This window comes from Melospiza melodia, chromosome 18 (genome assembly GCF_035770615.1).
Source record: "Melospiza melodia melodia isolate bMelMel2 chromosome 18, bMelMel2.pri, whole genome shotgun sequence".
In the NCBI taxonomy this organism is placed as follows: Eukaryota; Metazoa; Chordata; class Aves; order Passeriformes; family Passerellidae; genus Melospiza; species Melospiza melodia.
The window spans coordinates 1884557-1900615 of record NC_086211.1 but is presented as its reverse complement, the minus strand read 5'-3'; the positions used below and the strand labels follow the sequence as shown (position 1 = coordinate 1900615).

Sequence of the window (16059 nt, the reverse complement as noted above, 5' to 3'; positions counted from 1 at the left end):
TATTTCAAATCCTTAGAGGAAAACGTGGTGGGAATTCCAGGCAGAGGCTGGGATTGGGTTCCTCAGGAACTGGGATTGAGTCTCAAATTGACTGGAAATTCTGTGTCTGGCTGGGATTGGGATCTTCCCAAGGCCCTCCTGCACTTTGGGGAATTTTATGGGAATGAGGAGCGGACAAATCTCCAGCCCCAACCCTCTGTGTGACCAGGATCTGCTTCCCTCTTTTCCAAAGCCTCCTCAATTTTTATTTTTTTTTTTAATAAAGCTGCTCCTTCACCACTTGGGATGGTTTTGATTCTGTTGATTCCCAGCCTGGCCAAGCTCTGCAGATTTTCCCTCATTTCCACACTGCTTCCATTGGGTTTGACTTTTTCCTCTGCTGGATGTGAAAATTCTGTGTCCAATCCTTCCCATCCAATCCATTTTTGGAGCAAAGGCTCCAAAAACTGGGAGCAACCCAGGGACCTTCTGCTCCTTGGTCCCTCTGCTGTTCTGAGGTTTGAAGAGATCTTGATTTAATTACTCCAGTCCTTAATCAGAGTCAGGATAAAATTCAGGAGGAAGGATTCAATTCCAACATTTCCACCCAATTCCAACATTTCCACCCAATTCCAACATTTCCACCCAGTTCCAGCCAGGCTTGGACCCAAATTAGGGGGATTTGGGAGGGGGTTGGACACGGATCATGGAATCGGGGATGGGTCAGGTTGGGAGGGAGCACAGGGATCATCCCAGAGTGGGATTACATCCTGAAATTCGGGAATATCCCCAAGAGAGAGACTCCACACCCTCTGTGGGATCTGCTCAGGGCTGGGCAGGAGTTCAGAGGGGATTCCTGGGATCAGTCCCTGCCCTTCCTCTGGAACAGAGCCCTCCCTGCAGGACCAAGACACCTGGGGACACTTGGGGACACCCAGGAACACCCAGAAACAGACAGGACAGACAGGGACAGACAAGGACACCCAGGGACAGACAGGTACACCCAGGAACCCATGGGGACATACAGGGACACACAGGGACAGACAGGGACATCCAGGGACACCCAGAGATACCCAGGAACACACAAGGACATCCAGGGACAGGCAGGAACACCTGGGGACCCCCAGGAATCCATGGGGACACCCAGGGATACCCAGGAACAGACAGGACAGACAGGGACACCCAGAGACACCTGGGGACACCCAGGAACCCATGGGGACACCCAGAGACACCCAGGGACAGACAGGGACACCTGGGGACACCCATGGATGCCCAGGGACACACAGGGACCCACAGGGATACGCAGGGACACCCAGGGATCCATGGGGACACCTGGGGACACCCGGGGACACCCAGGGACACCCGGGGACACCCAGGGACACCCAGGGCTGAGGCCCCTCTCAGCTCAGCTGGGGCTCCTCACCAGGCTGAGCAGCCCCAACTCCCTCAGCCTCTCCTGGGCATGGAGCTGCTCCAGGCCCTTCCTCATCCTCACATCCCTCCAGGAGCTCCTGTCCCCCCTGTGCTGGGGCCCAGAGCAGGACACAGCACCCGGAGGAGCAGGGTCACTCCTTGTCCTGCTGGGAATGCTCTTCTCCACATGCCCCATCATTCCATTGTCCTTCACGGCCACCAGGACATGCACAAAGAGCAGAACCAGCCCCAATCCCTCATTTTGAGGCCTTTATCTCCATCTCAGCTCTCCTTTCTTTCCACAATGTCAACGTAAAAAATGTCACAAGCGCGCGGATCATCAAATATTCCATCCAGCAAAAGGGGAGACAGAAAAATTCTAAAGACAAGAAACTCTCCCATCCCTGTGGGGCACTGTCCCCTGTGCCACCAAAGGTCTCTGTGCCACCCATGGGTGCCAGGAGCTCTTTTGCCTCTGCTCTTTGCCCTCTGCCCAGGGGAATTGGGCACTGAAATCAGGATTGCAGGGAATTCTCTCCAGGCTTTGTGTTCCCTCCATTCAGCCCCAACAGGGCACTGTTGGCTCGGGTGGGTAAAGAATTTAACCAACATTGAGAGCTTTGGAAAATCCTGTGTGTCTCCCCTGCACATATCCCAGCAAAATTCCTCTTTTCCCAGTGTTTATTTACAGGAAAAGCGCTGCTTTCTTCAGGGCAACTTAGACACCACCATGTTTATCCAGCAACATTTTCCCTAGCACAAACTGCCAATAAATTCTAATAAAATAAAGATAATTCCTTCAAATTAACCCCATTTGGCTTCAAGCTGCCGCTCCTGGCGGGATCATTGCTGGGCAATAAATTGTGGGCATTTTCTGGGCGTGTTTGCCAAGCAGGTGATGCGAAGCTCCTCTCCTTGCCTGTTTATCATGCCAAATTCTATTTTTATCAGATGACTCTTCCCATTGTCATGGCGAGAGCAGGCTGGAGTCTCGCTCGCGTTTAGCAACCCATGCCCATAAATACATCAGCAGATTGAATTCCAGCCTGACATGCCAGCAGCAGCTCTGCCTCGCTTTTTTTCCCCCGTGTTCACACGTCTGACTCAAGCACCCGGCTCTAATTGAAAAGCCTCAACAGAGGATTAAGATCAGATCCATTATTATGAGCGCGATGCTCTGTGCATGCTGATGAGGAGGGGCTGAGCTCGGAGCTGCTCTGAGCCCCCCAAGCTGCCCAGAAACTGGGGAGAAAGCACTCGAGGTGATGCTGGGAGTGATGTTTGAGCGTGTGACAGCACAGGGAGGGTGCGGGGAGGAGGGGGAGAGCTCTGCCTCACTTTTATCGCACTTGTTGCATCGCAAAATACTCGAAATCCCAAATCCTTCAGCCCCTTCCTGCCCAGCAGAGTTTAGGAGGGAGCAAACCCAACACGGAGCTCGCCTCCCAGCCTGGATCTTCAGCCCCCATCTTCCCTCCAGGGAGCGATTTTAGGGCCTGACTCGGAGCCAGCTGGAGGAAATCCTCCCCACATGGGATCTCGTTCTGCGGGGATGATGGAGATGCGCCCGTGGCACTCGGGCTCGCCTTCTGCCCAGGCACGGGGGCGTGAAACCGGAGCCCCGCAGGTGCCAGAGCCCTCCCGCTGTCCCCAAACGCGCCCCGGGCTCGGCTGCCGTGTTTGAGGGTCGGGAGGGGCTCGGTCCCAGCCTGCAGGAGGCTCTGGGGGATTTCTCGGGGCTGGACAGGAGCTGGAGCAGGGGGAGATGCGGCTCTTCCCCCTTCGGCTCAGCCCCGGGGCTGCGGGAGCTGCAGAGCCCGGTAAGGAGAGCCCGGGATGGGGATGGGGAACGGGGATGGGAAAGGGGATGGAGGGACAGGGATGGGGATGAGAGGACAGGGATGGGGATGGGGGGATAGGGACCGGGAAGTGGGGACAGGGATGGAGGGACACGGATGGGGATGGAGAACGGGGATGGGGATGTGGGAACAGGGATGGGAAAGGGGAACAGGGACGAGGGAACGGGGATGAGGACAGAGGAATGGGGATGGGGGAGTGGGGCAGAGCCACGGAAAAGGGGACAGACATGGGGAGGGGGACACAGGCATGGGGAGGGGGACACAGGCATGGGGAGGGGGCACAGAAATGGGAAAGGGGACAGATATGAAGAGGTGGCACACACACGGGGAGGGAACACACACACTTGAAGGTGGCACACATACAGTGGAGGTGGCACACGCACTCGCAGGTGGCGCACACACACACTGGCCGGGGCACGGGCGGGCACAGCATCCCCGCTCAGCGCTCCCGCTGCCCGCAGCAGCCGCTGCCAGCCCAAGTTGGCGAGCAGGGGGCGGCCCCAGGGCTGCGGCACCCCCGGCCCCTCCGAGCCCCGTGGCTCCTCCCGGGGGAGCGGCCAGCGCGGGGAGCGCTCCCGGCGCGGCTGCGGGAGCGGCGGCTCCTGCTCCAGCCCCGGAGAGCAGCCCTGGAGCCGCAGGTGAGCACGGCCCGGAGCCGGGAACGGGAACCAGGATGCGGGAACGGGAGCCGGGATGCGGGAACGGGAGCTGGGAAGAAGAGCCGGGATGCGGGAACGGGAGCCGGGATCGCTGCAGGGAGGATGGGCACGGGGCAGGCGGGGGATCCGCAAAGCAAACCCCGCTTGGGGGACTCGCTGGGGTGGAGGAGGCACCGGAGCCGTCGGTCCCGCTTGTGGAATTTGCCCTCCTGAGGGGGATTTTGGTGCTGGAGTGACTCCATCCTGGCTGGGGGGTGCCGGAGAGGGACCCTCTGGGCGACGACGTGACAGTTCTGGCTGGGAGGATGACAAGGAGGAACCCTCTGGGCAGTGGGGTGATAATCCTGGCTCGGGGTGCCCGGGAGGGACCCCTGGCCGTGGGGACGATGCCGCGTTTGAAGCAGGAGCAGCCTGAGCGCGGCTTTGGGGCTGGAGGGGACTCGAAACGCAGCAGCGGGCACAGCCCGGGGCCGCTGTCACCCGGGGGTGTGACAGAGCCCTGATGGGGCTCAGGGACAGAGCAGAGCCCTGGGACAGAACACGGCAGGGAGAGCAAAGCTGGGAGCTGCTCCGGGGGGGTCAGAGAGCAGAGATGTCAAGGTCGAGGTGACATCCGGGGGGTCAGGCCAAGGTGACATTGGGGGGTCAGGATGGGTCAGGCTGGGAGCAGCTCCGGCTGTCCCTGGGCTGGATCCCTGCAGCTGCCAGCCCTGGAACCCAGAGCTGGGCGTGAAAAAACAGGGAGAGAACAGCTGAGCTCAGAAAGAGCTGGGCTCAGGAGGTCTGGGATCAAGCAGGGACTTTTGTAGCTCTGGAGAGGAGGAGAGCCCCAGGTGAGACCCCACAGCTGCTCCCTGTGTGATGGGACCAGTCTGGGGGTGCTTGAGGGACCCCCAGCTCCTGGGAGCAGCCTCGGTGGCTGCAGTGGAGCTGCACTGCTGGGGTGGGATGGATCCTAAAGCCAAACACCCCAAATCCTGGAATTTCCCCCCTGGAGCTGCTGTTCCTGAGCTTCTTCCACCTTGGGGCTGGGGCTGTTGCCATTCTCCCTCAGACTGGAATCAGCACTCCTGCACCCACCTGGAATATCCCTGAAATCCCTGCCTGTCCCTGGATTGCAGAGGGGAAGGGAGGAACAGAAAAACCCCCTGGGTTTGGGGATGTGCTGGAGTTGGAGCCGGGTTTGGGAGATTCACCCCAGCCCCACTGCCCGGTGGGGGAACAGAGATGGAGCTGCACACCTTGCTCTGCCTGGAGCAAACCCAGCTTTAATTCTGGGAGCAAACCCATCTTAAGCCTGGGACCTAACCCAGCCTTAAATCTGGGACCAAACGTGGTTTAAGTCTGGGACCAAACCTGGTTTAAGTCTGGGACCAAACTCACCTTAAATCTCGGAGAAAACCCATCATAAATCCGGGAGCAAACCCAGTTTAAATCTGGTAGCAAACCCAGTTTAAATCCAGGAGCAAATCCAGTTTAAATCTGGGAACAAACCCACCTTAAATTCAGAAGCAAACATTTTAACAAAGAACATCAACATTTTAAATCCAGGACGAAACCCAGTTTAAATCCAGGACCAAACCCAGTTTAAACTTGGGACCAAGCCCAGCAGCTTTTGCTTTCCACGAGTGTTGGTGTGGCAGGAGCAGCTCAGCCTGAGTGAGTAATCCCTGAGCATGACTGAAATGTGTTTGGGGAGAAAAAAAAAGGATTCAGCAAAGATTTGGTTTTGTGAGTTGTTTTATGAGTTGTTTGCTCATAAAAATAGGAGCAGCCTCTCAGACCAGGTGCTCTGGGAAACCCTGGGAAGGGCTGAGGGGTGACAAGGTGGTGCCAAATATACAATTCAAAGAGATTTTTTTAGGGTTAAAAGCGGGAAGAAGTTGTTGAACTTCAGCTGATTGGTTTAGTCCCAATTCAGAGAGTGGAAGCAGAGGAGCAATTTCAGATGGGAAAGTTTTGTTTTCAGCAGAGAAAAATCCATAATTTGTTTTTTTCAGGGCAACAAACGCCCCCTGAGAAACATCAAAGATTTGTCCAAGGAGAAAATTCCTTTTCAGGAGAATCTGAATGGATTCCTTTTTTTTTTTTTTTAACTCCAGGTGGTGGGAATGGGAAAACCGAGGTGTCCCTGCTGCATTGTACAGAACAATTTCATCCCTCAAAGCTGAGGCAGCTCTCAGGGTGATGCTGCATTTCCCTGCTGCTCCCCCCCAGCTTTCCTGGGATTTCTGAGCTATCCCAGAGCTGCCCTGCCAGGTCTCCTGTAAGATTGAAGGGGGGTAGGACAGTGGGGACAGGACATGAGAGATCTCTGCAGCCAGGTCATGGAATTTGGGGTTTATGGCAAAGGGCCTGGGTGCAGGGCCCTGCTGGGAGCTGCCAAACACAGCTCAGAGCAGGCCCGAGAGAGAGAAAGAGAGGTAAGAGAGTAGTAAAGAGGATGAGAGAGTGAGGTTCCCATTACAATACAATAAATCTTCTTCTGGTCGTGGAACTTGGGGTTTATTGCACAGGGCCTGGGTGCAGGGCCCTGCTGGGAGCTGCCAAACACAGCTCAGAGCAGGCCCCAGAGAAGAGAGGGGGAGAGAGGATGAGAGGGTGAGAGAGTAAAAACATAAGGGAGTAAAAGGGGTAAGAGTGTAAAAGGCAAGAGCTGAGAGACAAGAGGTGAGAGTAAGAGTATGAGGCAAGAGCTAAGACAGTGAAGTTTCCATTCCAATACAATAAATCTTTTTCTGCGTTGAATATTCTCATTCTCACTAACCAATCTAGTACAATATACAAATCCTACAGCATTTACATACAGCCTGTAAGAATCATTACATTACCTCACTGTGTTACATTTTAAACCCTAAAACCTCCTCTTTGGACCCTTCTGCCAAGCTGCAGGGTCTGCTCTGCCCCTTGGGCCTGTCTGCAAGCAGAGGGTGTTGTTCCATCAAAAGGGGATCACCTTCAGTCTGGCCACACCATTGTTTTCCAGTTGTTCAGTAACTGAGGGATCTCAAAGCTCGCTTTCATTTCAATCTCACTTATAGTTTCCATATTCTCAAAATCTTTTGCCAGACAATCATATTTATAGGGCTTTCCTGTTTCATCTTCCCCAGCAGTCTCCCTCCCTCCCTCCCTGCCCTGCCTGCCCCATCCACCCAAACGCACAAACGAGGCCCCAGGAGCTCCCTGGGGATGGACAGGTGATGGACACAGCTCCAAAACATGAAAATTATGAACTTATCAAAATCCCAGGGATTTATTGCAGCCAGCTCCACGGGATGGGAACTCTGCTGCCCGGAGACAATTCCTGGAGAGTTCTCGGGGTGTTTTTCCTCCCAAGACAGTTTGAAAAGCCTGGATTCCCACTGGCTGTGTTATCCCTAATTATCCTGCTGCTGGAAGCAGCAATCTGCCATGCTGGTGCTGTAATTCCATTCCCAGCAATTATCGTGGATGAGAGAGTGATGATTCCAGAGGCAAACAGGCAGCAGGATCCAATCCAGCTTGGAAAATGAGGTTTAATTCCTGCAATTCCTGCCCCACTCTCATGCAATGTTCTCCATGGAGTTATTTTTGCTTTCCTGCTGTGACCTGAGCCCAGGGAAAGCTTCAGCCTTGATCTGTCTGGGCATTTTTAATTTTAAATTAAAAATGTTAATTCCATTTTAAACGTTTGTTTTTCCTTAGGTTGGGATGATTTTTCAGTCGCTGTTCTGTTAATGCTTGGGGTTTTTTTCACCCAGGTTTATTTAGGAGTTTTCACAAATGCGAAATTCTAGCACCATAACACCTCTGCTATTTATTCCCTGAATTTTTTTGGGAAGCAGGGACAGAGATATATTCAGCTGCTGTGGATGCTGATTTTTTTCCTGGATGGTGTTCTGTCAAAACTTGGAATTCTGTCAGTGATTATTCCAGGTCCACATTCCCAGCTCCTCAATTTTAAGCAAAAACCCCAGAATTTATGGACAATCCCAGGGTGGGGGCTTGGAAATCAAAGGGGAAAAAGAAAAAGCTGAATGAGAGAAAACCCCCTGGAGGCGTGTTTGTTATTAATCCCTTAATTAAGAACACTAAACAAGGCTATGAGGGATCAATCAGCGCCTCTTAATTACCTTTAATCATCATCTTTAATCACCCTTTGTGCAGGTTCAGGGTCGTGGTGACAAAAGGAGCTGAGGCCAAATCATGCTGGTGAGGGACAAATTGTCACCTGAGGAGGGGGGAAAATTCCCTGTGCTCCTCCAAGGCAGCCAGGAAAACATGGATTTGCAGCTGAGGGTTTTTTGGGTTTTTTTTTTCCCAGGAAAAATCCCAAAATTCTGGTGGCTGCAAGGCAAAGGCTGAGGGAAGCAAAGGTGGGATGGCGATCTGGGTTTGGTTTGCAGATCTGGGGGAATTTGGGATGTCAAATCCTGGGAATGGGGAATGTCCAGGTGGGGTAAATTCCTCCTTGGTGATGAGAACAGCAGCGAAGAGTTGGAAGGATTCACAGCAGAGCCTTAGGAAATGGATTTCCCCTCAGGAAATGCTCCCGGGCATCCCTGGAATTGTCCATATCCATGCTGGAGCGGTCTGGGATCATGGGAGGTGCTCATGGATGAGCTTGGAGGTCCCTTCCCACCCAAAGCATTCCAGGGTTCTGGGACTCCCTTCCCAATCCGCTCAGTGTGACAGGGAATGTTCTACAGTTCATCCCACAGAACAAAAATCCCGAGGGAAAGGTGAATGTTCCCACAAACCCATGGGGAGAGCCCCAAAACGCTGAGGTGACCCGGTGTCCCTAATTCCAGGAAAAGTCTGGCTGCTGAGGGAACCTGGAAATTCCTCTCTGTTGGAAAATAAAAATCCAAAAACCCACAAAAGAACCCCAAAATATCCACCCCTCTCCATGGAAAACACACTTAAGCCCTTCATGAATAACCCCTGGAATGCCCATGGATGGCTGGGAGAGCCCGAGGCCCTCTGCAAACAGGGATTTGGGGCTGGAGGATTTCTCCAGGGGGAGAAGAAATGGGAATTATCCAAAGAAAAAGCTCCTCTTTCCAAGGCCTGAGCTCCAGAGGTGGTGAAAGGAGCAGGACTGAAGTCATTGTGCAATTCCTCCAGTCCTGAATCCAAGGATTTCACACTGTGGAAAGGGCACTTTGGAAAAGGTGTCCTTTCCCATTTGTTAGAGGATGAGCCACACATGACTGCCCCTCCTGACCTTCCCTGCTGAGCTCCAGCTCTGCTTCTTTCTGTGCCTTCCAATTTTTCCCAGGCTCAGATGGAAATTTGGGCTTTTTGGGCCCAGCCTGGATGTGCTGAGCTTCTCTGGGAAGAATTTCCCAATCCCAAGGATGCAGCTCTATGGATATGAGTTTATAAACCTTGCCTGCCCCATCCCACGCATTTTTCCTTCCTATCCTTCCCTTTGATGATCCCAGTGGGGTCACAGCAGGAAAATGGGAATTTCCAAACCCCTCCCAGCTGAGAATGAGGGGTCCCAGTTTTGAATTCTCCCAGAATTCCCCCACAAATAACCTGATATTTGCTACAGCTCAGGACTTCAAAACAGGTTGAAGATCAGGATTTAAAATTCCACTTTTCCAGCCAGCACTGGACTTTCCCTGTGTTATTTTACCCAGCCTCTGACCCTCTCCTGTTTAATTTATAAAGAGCTCAGGCTGAGCTCTGCCTGCAGCGGGACGCTGGGAATTGCAGGGATGCTCCCAACACCCGAACCCCAAATATTCCAGCAGCACATCCAGCTCCTCCTGCCCCATCCTCCCCATCCCCCTGGAGCTCCAGCAGCTCCCCCAGCTCCTCCTGCACTCCCAATTCCCCCGGTGCATCTCCACCCAGCCGCGTGAGACACCTACTCCCCATCTGCACTTTCCCAAAGCAGCTCGGCACATTTGAGATTCCTCCCGGGAGCTGCAGGGGCTCCTCCTCTCCCCCAGGTTTTCTCACCCCAGGAGAAAGCCCAGCCATGGACGGAGGTGGTTTCACATTGCTCCTGGAGACAAGGAGCTTTTCCAGTGCTGTGGGCTGGCTGTTTGTGATGCCAGCCCCAAACCCCCGGATTATTGTGGGAATCTGATCGTCAGGTGACGGCAGCAAAAATTGCTGGGTGTTTCTTCCACCTTCACCAGGATTTGGTGCTTTAAATATCCATTTTCTGCTGCTTTAAATCTCCATTTTTCATATGGTGTTTCCAAGTTTCTCCACCTGATAAATTGTACCCCACTTTGACAAAAAGGTGGAAAAATATTCCTGGGGATCGAGCTCGCCGCAGGAAAGGGGTGTTGGGAATTCTCCACCTTTTTCAGGATGGCTGGTAAAATTTATTCCAGCTTCAAATCTGCTCAGCTGTCCTGAAGCTGCCCAGTGCAGCTTGGATTTCCTGCAGGGAAAAAAGAGATCTTTGGGATAAAAAGCAGTTCAGGGTGAGAGGAGAGGATGCAGGAATACAAAAAATAATCTTGAGAGATGGAAAAAAGGAGTTTATTCCTTCCCTTCTCTGTGCACACACCCTGACCTGGTGGGGAAGATCTCTGACGTGACCCTTTCTGTACTGGAGCTCAGGGATTTTTTTCCAAGGGTTTTCCATTGCTATGGGAATGGATTCTCCTGATCCCAGTTCCAACCCCAACACCTTCCTCTATCCCAGGGTGCTCCAAGCCCAGCCTTGGACAGTTCCAGGGATCCAGGAGCAGCCACAGCTTCTCTGGGAATTCTATTCCAGAGCCTCTCCACCTTCACAGGGAAAAATCCATCACAGCTGCACCCAGCCCCGGATCCTGTGAAAATGAAACAGAAGCTGGGATGAGCATGGGAGTTCTCCCATTGTGCAATTCCTTTGTAGGGAATTGATCCCACCCCACTCCCTGGCTGAATAATCCAACCCCAAATCCTGAATAATAGAAGAGAAAATGGAAGTGATTGTAAAATTCTGCTTTGTAAAAGTCCCGTCTTTTCCTTGAGTTTTTGATTTTTTGAATTTCTGAAATTTTAAATTTTAAAAATCTTAAATAATTTTAACATTTAAATTTTTAATTTTTAATTTTTTATATTTTATTTTATTTTACTTTATTCTATTTCTATTTCCTATTTCTGTTTTATTTTTTTTTATTTTTATTTTTCTATAATTCTATAATTTAAAAAAAAATTATTTTTTCAACCTTTGAATTTTGACTTTTCGCATTTCGAATTTTCATTCTAGGAACAAGATGCCCATGAAGTTTAATCTCTCCTAAGAGGGAAAAAAAACCACAGAGAGAGAAAACAAAAAAACCCCATGGATCCTCTGTACTTCTCCAGCACGTTCAGCATGGAGGCTGCTCCCAGCCAGGCCAACTCGTCGCTGCTGCCCAACGGGACGGAGAACGGGACGCTCCCGGAGGTGCCACCGTTCCAGTACATCCACAAGGTGCTCATCCCCATCTGCTACCTGCTGGTGTGCGCCCTGGGGCTGAGCGGCAACGCCCTGGTCATCTACGTGGTGCTGCGGCACGCCAAGATGAAAACGGTCACCAACATCTACATCCTCAACCTGGCCGTGGCCGACGTGCTCTTCATGCTGGGCCTGCCCTTCCTGGCCACCCAGAACGCCATCTCCTACTGGCCCTTCGGCTCCTTCCTCTGCCGCCTGGTCATGACCGTGGACGGCATCAACCAGTTCACCAGCATCTTCTGCCTGACGGTGATGAGCATGGACCGCTACCTGGCCGTGGTGCACCCCATCAAATCCACCAAGTGGAGACGCCCCAGGGTGGCCAAGCTCATCAGCGCCACGGTCTGGACCTTCTCCTTCTTGGTGGTGCTGCCCGTGATCATCTTCTCGGACGTGCAGGAGGATTTCCAGACGTGCAACATGAACTGGCCGGAGCCGGTCAACGTCTGGTCGGCGGCGTTCATCATCTACACCTCGGTGCTGGGCTTCTTCGGGCCCCTGCTGGTCATCTGCCTGTGCTACCTGCTGATCGTGGTCAAGGTGAAGTCCTCGGGGATCCGCGTGGGCTCCACGCGGCGCCGCCGGTCGGAGCGGAAGGTCACCAGGATGGTGGTGATCATCGTGGTGGTCTTCGTGTTCTGCTGGCTGCCCTTCTACACCATGAACATCGTCAACCTGATCCTCATCCTGCCCGCCGACCCCGTCCTCGAGGGGCTCTACTTCTTCATGGTGGTGCTGAGCTACGCCAACAGCTGCGCCAACCCCATCCTCTACGGCTTCCTCTCCGACAACTTCAAGCAGAGCTTCCAGAAGGTTCTCTGCCTCCGCAAGGGCGATGGGGCGGAGGATGGAGAGCCCGTGGAGCACAGGCAGGAGAACAGCAGCCGCCTGCAGGAGTCCATGCTGACCCAGAGGAACGTGGAGTTCAACGGGCACATGCAGACCAGCAAGGTCTGAGGGCATGGCCTGGCACTGCAAAGTCCCCTGAACGACCTGGGGCCATCAAGGAGGGCATGGCCTGGCACTGCAAAGTCCCCTGGAGGACTTGGGGACTTCAAGCAGAGCACGGTCTAGCACTGCAAAGTCTCCTGGAAAACTTGGGGACTTCAAATGGAGCATGGCCTGGCACTGCAAAGTCCCCTGGAGGACTTGGGGACTTCAGTTCATGCAAAAGGAAAATGTGGAGCCCCAGAAGCTCCCACAAATGAACACAGAGGGCTCTTCCCTGCTTTTCCCAGCTGGAAGTGCCAAGCTCTGGTGGTGTCCTGATGGATCTGATGTCTGGCACCACTTTGGGTCCTCCAGGGAATGATTTCCAGGCTTTGTACCCCTCTAGCCATGCAAACAACACTAAGCCAGCTCTAATTCTCTTGTTAAAGCTTGGTTTATGGCTGCTTTGCACTGCTGGGATCAGCTCTGAGCAGCAAACAGCTCAGCTGGGATATTTGGGAATTCTTCAAGGGGATTTCTGAAAGGAAAATGAGATTTCTTCAGAATTTCATGCAAAAAAGGCACCAGCACTGCTCTGGAAACAGGTTCTGATGTGCTGGGTGCTGCTTTTGCTTTGTTTTCCTGCCATTAACCCATCCCAGGGAGCCAGAACAGCCAGGAACCCTTCAAACACAGCCAGAAAGGATAAAAAACCAAGATTAGGAAAACACTCTGGAAAGGAATCAATGCAGCCATGACATTTCCACCTTGCCACCCCATGAAATGTGCTGTGACCCCGTCATTGTGATGTCAGTGCTGATGGCCATGGGCTCCTGGGGAGGTTTGGTGTCCATTCCTTGGTTCTGAGTGCAAGTCTGGACTCAAAATTGTGTTTTCAGACACTAAACCCAGCTCAATCCCCTCTGAGCATAAGTTTGGACTCAAAATTGTGTTTTCAGACACTAAACCCAGCTCAATCCCCTCCTGAGTGGTGCACTTGCCAGGGAGTGTTTGTGCCTCAGTCCTGGAGGTTTTTTCCCAACTTTAATGATTCCATCATTCCATTTGTTCTGCTGGATGTGACACTCACATTCCCAAAGGCAGGAACTCACTGAGGCACAAGCACAGAGCCTGGCTGGGACCATGAGTAATTTACTCCCAGGATTCTCCCAGTAGCAGGCAGTGCCCACCTCCCCTGCAGCACATTCCAATTCCCAGCACTGCCAGGTTTAGCTGATTAATTAATAAAATTAACTTTTCCTGTAGGTTTGGTGTGAGCTGGGTGGTGGTTCCCTCAGTTTTCCACCTGAGATGTTCCCTCTGGAGAGGGAAATGACTGGAAAGCTCAAGGTTGGGGCAGGAAAATCTGCTTTGGAAAAAAAAGAAAAAGATTTTAATAAATTCAGATTTCTGGGAAGGAGCTAAACCCTGTTTTGGGCAGAGCAAAGAGCATTTGTCCCCTCCTTCCATGGAGTTTGATAAATCCTTGGAATTAACAAAGGGAAGTTTTATCTGAAGGTAATAGACCCTGGAAAGGAGGTGGATAAACCTGGGCCTTGTTTTCTACTGCCTCCAGACTGATCCCACCCCCCAGATCAGGATGGGGATCCCAATTCCCAGAAAACAGAAATTCCAGCCAGCCCATCCAACATTCCCATTGGTAATGCTGCAATCCATCGTATTCATGGATAAATTTAGGAAAGCTCTCAATGCCCCAATACCCAGGAAAATTCCCTTTCCAAGCAGCAGCTCCCTGGGGAATTCAGTGCCATGGGAATGCTGCTTTGGATGAGTTATTTTTATTTTTTTCCTGGCCCAAGGAATTTTTCTGGGAGCAGCTCTTGCAGATCATCTCTCCCAGTGCCACCCAGCCTTTGCTCCATGGGATTCCCTCCCATCCTAACAAATCTTTCCTCAGCTCTATGCCTCGGGAAGAAGCTCTGCTGGCTTTTCCCTGCATCCCAAACACCATTCCTGGGCTTCTCCTGGCAGCTTGGCAGAGGAATTTTGAGGAGCCAGCTGAGCTGCCAACGTCCCTGCACACATCCCATCAAAACATGTCATCCTTCCACAAAGAATGACAAATTCCAGGGAGAATCTGTCCTCCCAGCCAGCCCTTCCCAGCAGCTCCAGACAGCACCGACACTCCCCACATCCCTTTTTCTATCCACACATTCCAACCCCAATCCCTCAGCCCCAGGGACTGAGTGACATCTTTAATACCTCGACAGACAATCCTTCCAAATTCCAGCTTATTCAGCTTTTTCTTTGATTTATCCAAGGATTCCAAATGTTGGCTCTGCTCTGCTGGAAAAAAAAAAAAAGACAAAACATCCACGGGAAGATCATGGAAAATTTGCCCGGTGCCCACCTGACCTTCAGGAGGTGGAAAAATCATTTGGATAAAATAAAAATGAAATAAAATAATAAATAAAAAATAAACTGGAATTTCTGGTTCAGGCTCCAGCTATGAATATTCAATGAGATCCATGGAATAAAGGGAATTGCAGCTGCTGGATACCAAAGGATAGGAAAGAAGGGTGTGTGGAAAAAATACAGGAGCAGCTTCCTTCAGGAATTCACTTTTTATTCCATGAAAAATGGGTTTAATTGAGGGGGGGGAAATAATGGATTCAGTTTGGACAAGTGGCATTAGGAGACAGCAATTCCAAAGGGCAGATTCCAGGTGGGCATACCAGAGGGACTGGGATCCATGGGCTTCACTGGGCACCTCCTGGGTTTCAGCAGGGTCACCCTGGAATCCTCTGGCTTTGGGATCTTTGGGATCTCTCCTGGCTGCTCCCCAAGGGAGGGAAATCCCAGGAAAGTGCCTGGAGTGTGGAATTTATCCTGGGATTTAAGTGTGGGATTTATCGCAGGATTTATCAATGGATTGATGTTGGAGTTAGAGTAGGGCATGCATGGAGTTTTTGCACCTTCCCTCCTTAACTCCCAGTTAAACTCCCAGCTCTCTGCTCCCTGAGGTTCCAGGGCTGGAATCCAAACATTCCCTGTGCCACAGAATCCTGGGCCAGCCTCGACCCATGAGCAGCATCCTTAAATCCCACAAATCCCAATTCCCAGTGCCTGTCCCTGCTCCTTGGAGCTGCAGCCCAGGCAGGAGCAGCCGATTTCATTCCCAGCTTTATTCCCAGGGTATTTTATCCAGCTCCAGCCCCTCTCTCACCTGGAATGCCTCAGCTGCTCACCTCACCCAGCTCCTGGTGCTCCTGGGTCCCTCATTCCCTCCCCTTTGGGTGTTGTTTGGAGAACTCCATGGAAATCCGGCGCTGTTGCCATGGGATGGGCGACGCTCGGGGTTTCTGTGTTCCCTCTCCCTTTCACACTTAATCCTCCCTATCTGCCCATCATTCCCTGGAAAGTCACAGCAGGTGAAGCTGTCCCTGCTGCCTCCCTTCTCCTGAGCCTCTAAGCCCTGGATCCTGTCCTGACCTCGAGCCAGGAGTCATCCCAAACATTGGATGGATCCCATTCCCTCAGCCTGGCATGAACCTGCTGTGATTTCCCAGCGGGAAAAGTAGCAGCCCTTGGAAAATTCTGGGAATGAACAATCCTGGCCTGTGGGGGTGGGAGATAAACAGGAATTTCCGTGCGGATTTGACCTGGATGCAAACACAGCCCAGGCCTGGAAGTGCAGATCAGACCTGGGAATTTTCAGGGAGAAGTTTTCCCTTCACCTTCCATGGATCACCTCTGCTGGCTGGGTTTGGGGTTTGTAATCCTGGTGCATCCCTCTGAGATGGGAGATCCAGGATTGCAGCCT

At 52.2% G+C, this 16059-nt stretch overlaps 1 protein-coding gene across 1 annotated transcript; it reads left to right on the top strand.

The window, feature by feature from the left end:
- Positions 1-3817: 3817 nt before the first annotated feature.
- SSTR5 (somatostatin receptor 5) lies at positions 3818-14716 on the top strand. Its single transcript, XM_063171526.1, has 2 exons — positions 3818-3889; positions 11115-14716. The coding sequence occupies exon 2, from the start codon at positions 11190-11192 to the stop codon at positions 12300-12302; it is 1113 nt and encodes a 370-aa protein (XP_063027596.1). The 5' UTR covers positions 3818-3889; positions 11115-11189; the 3' UTR covers positions 12303-14716.
- The last annotated feature ends 1343 nt before the right edge of the window (positions 14717-16059 follow it).

Coding starts and splice junctions, on each gene's coding strand:
- SSTR5 (XM_063171526.1), top strand. CDS start 11,190: ATGGATCCTCTGTACTTCTCCAGCACGTTCAGCATGGAGGCTGCTCCC.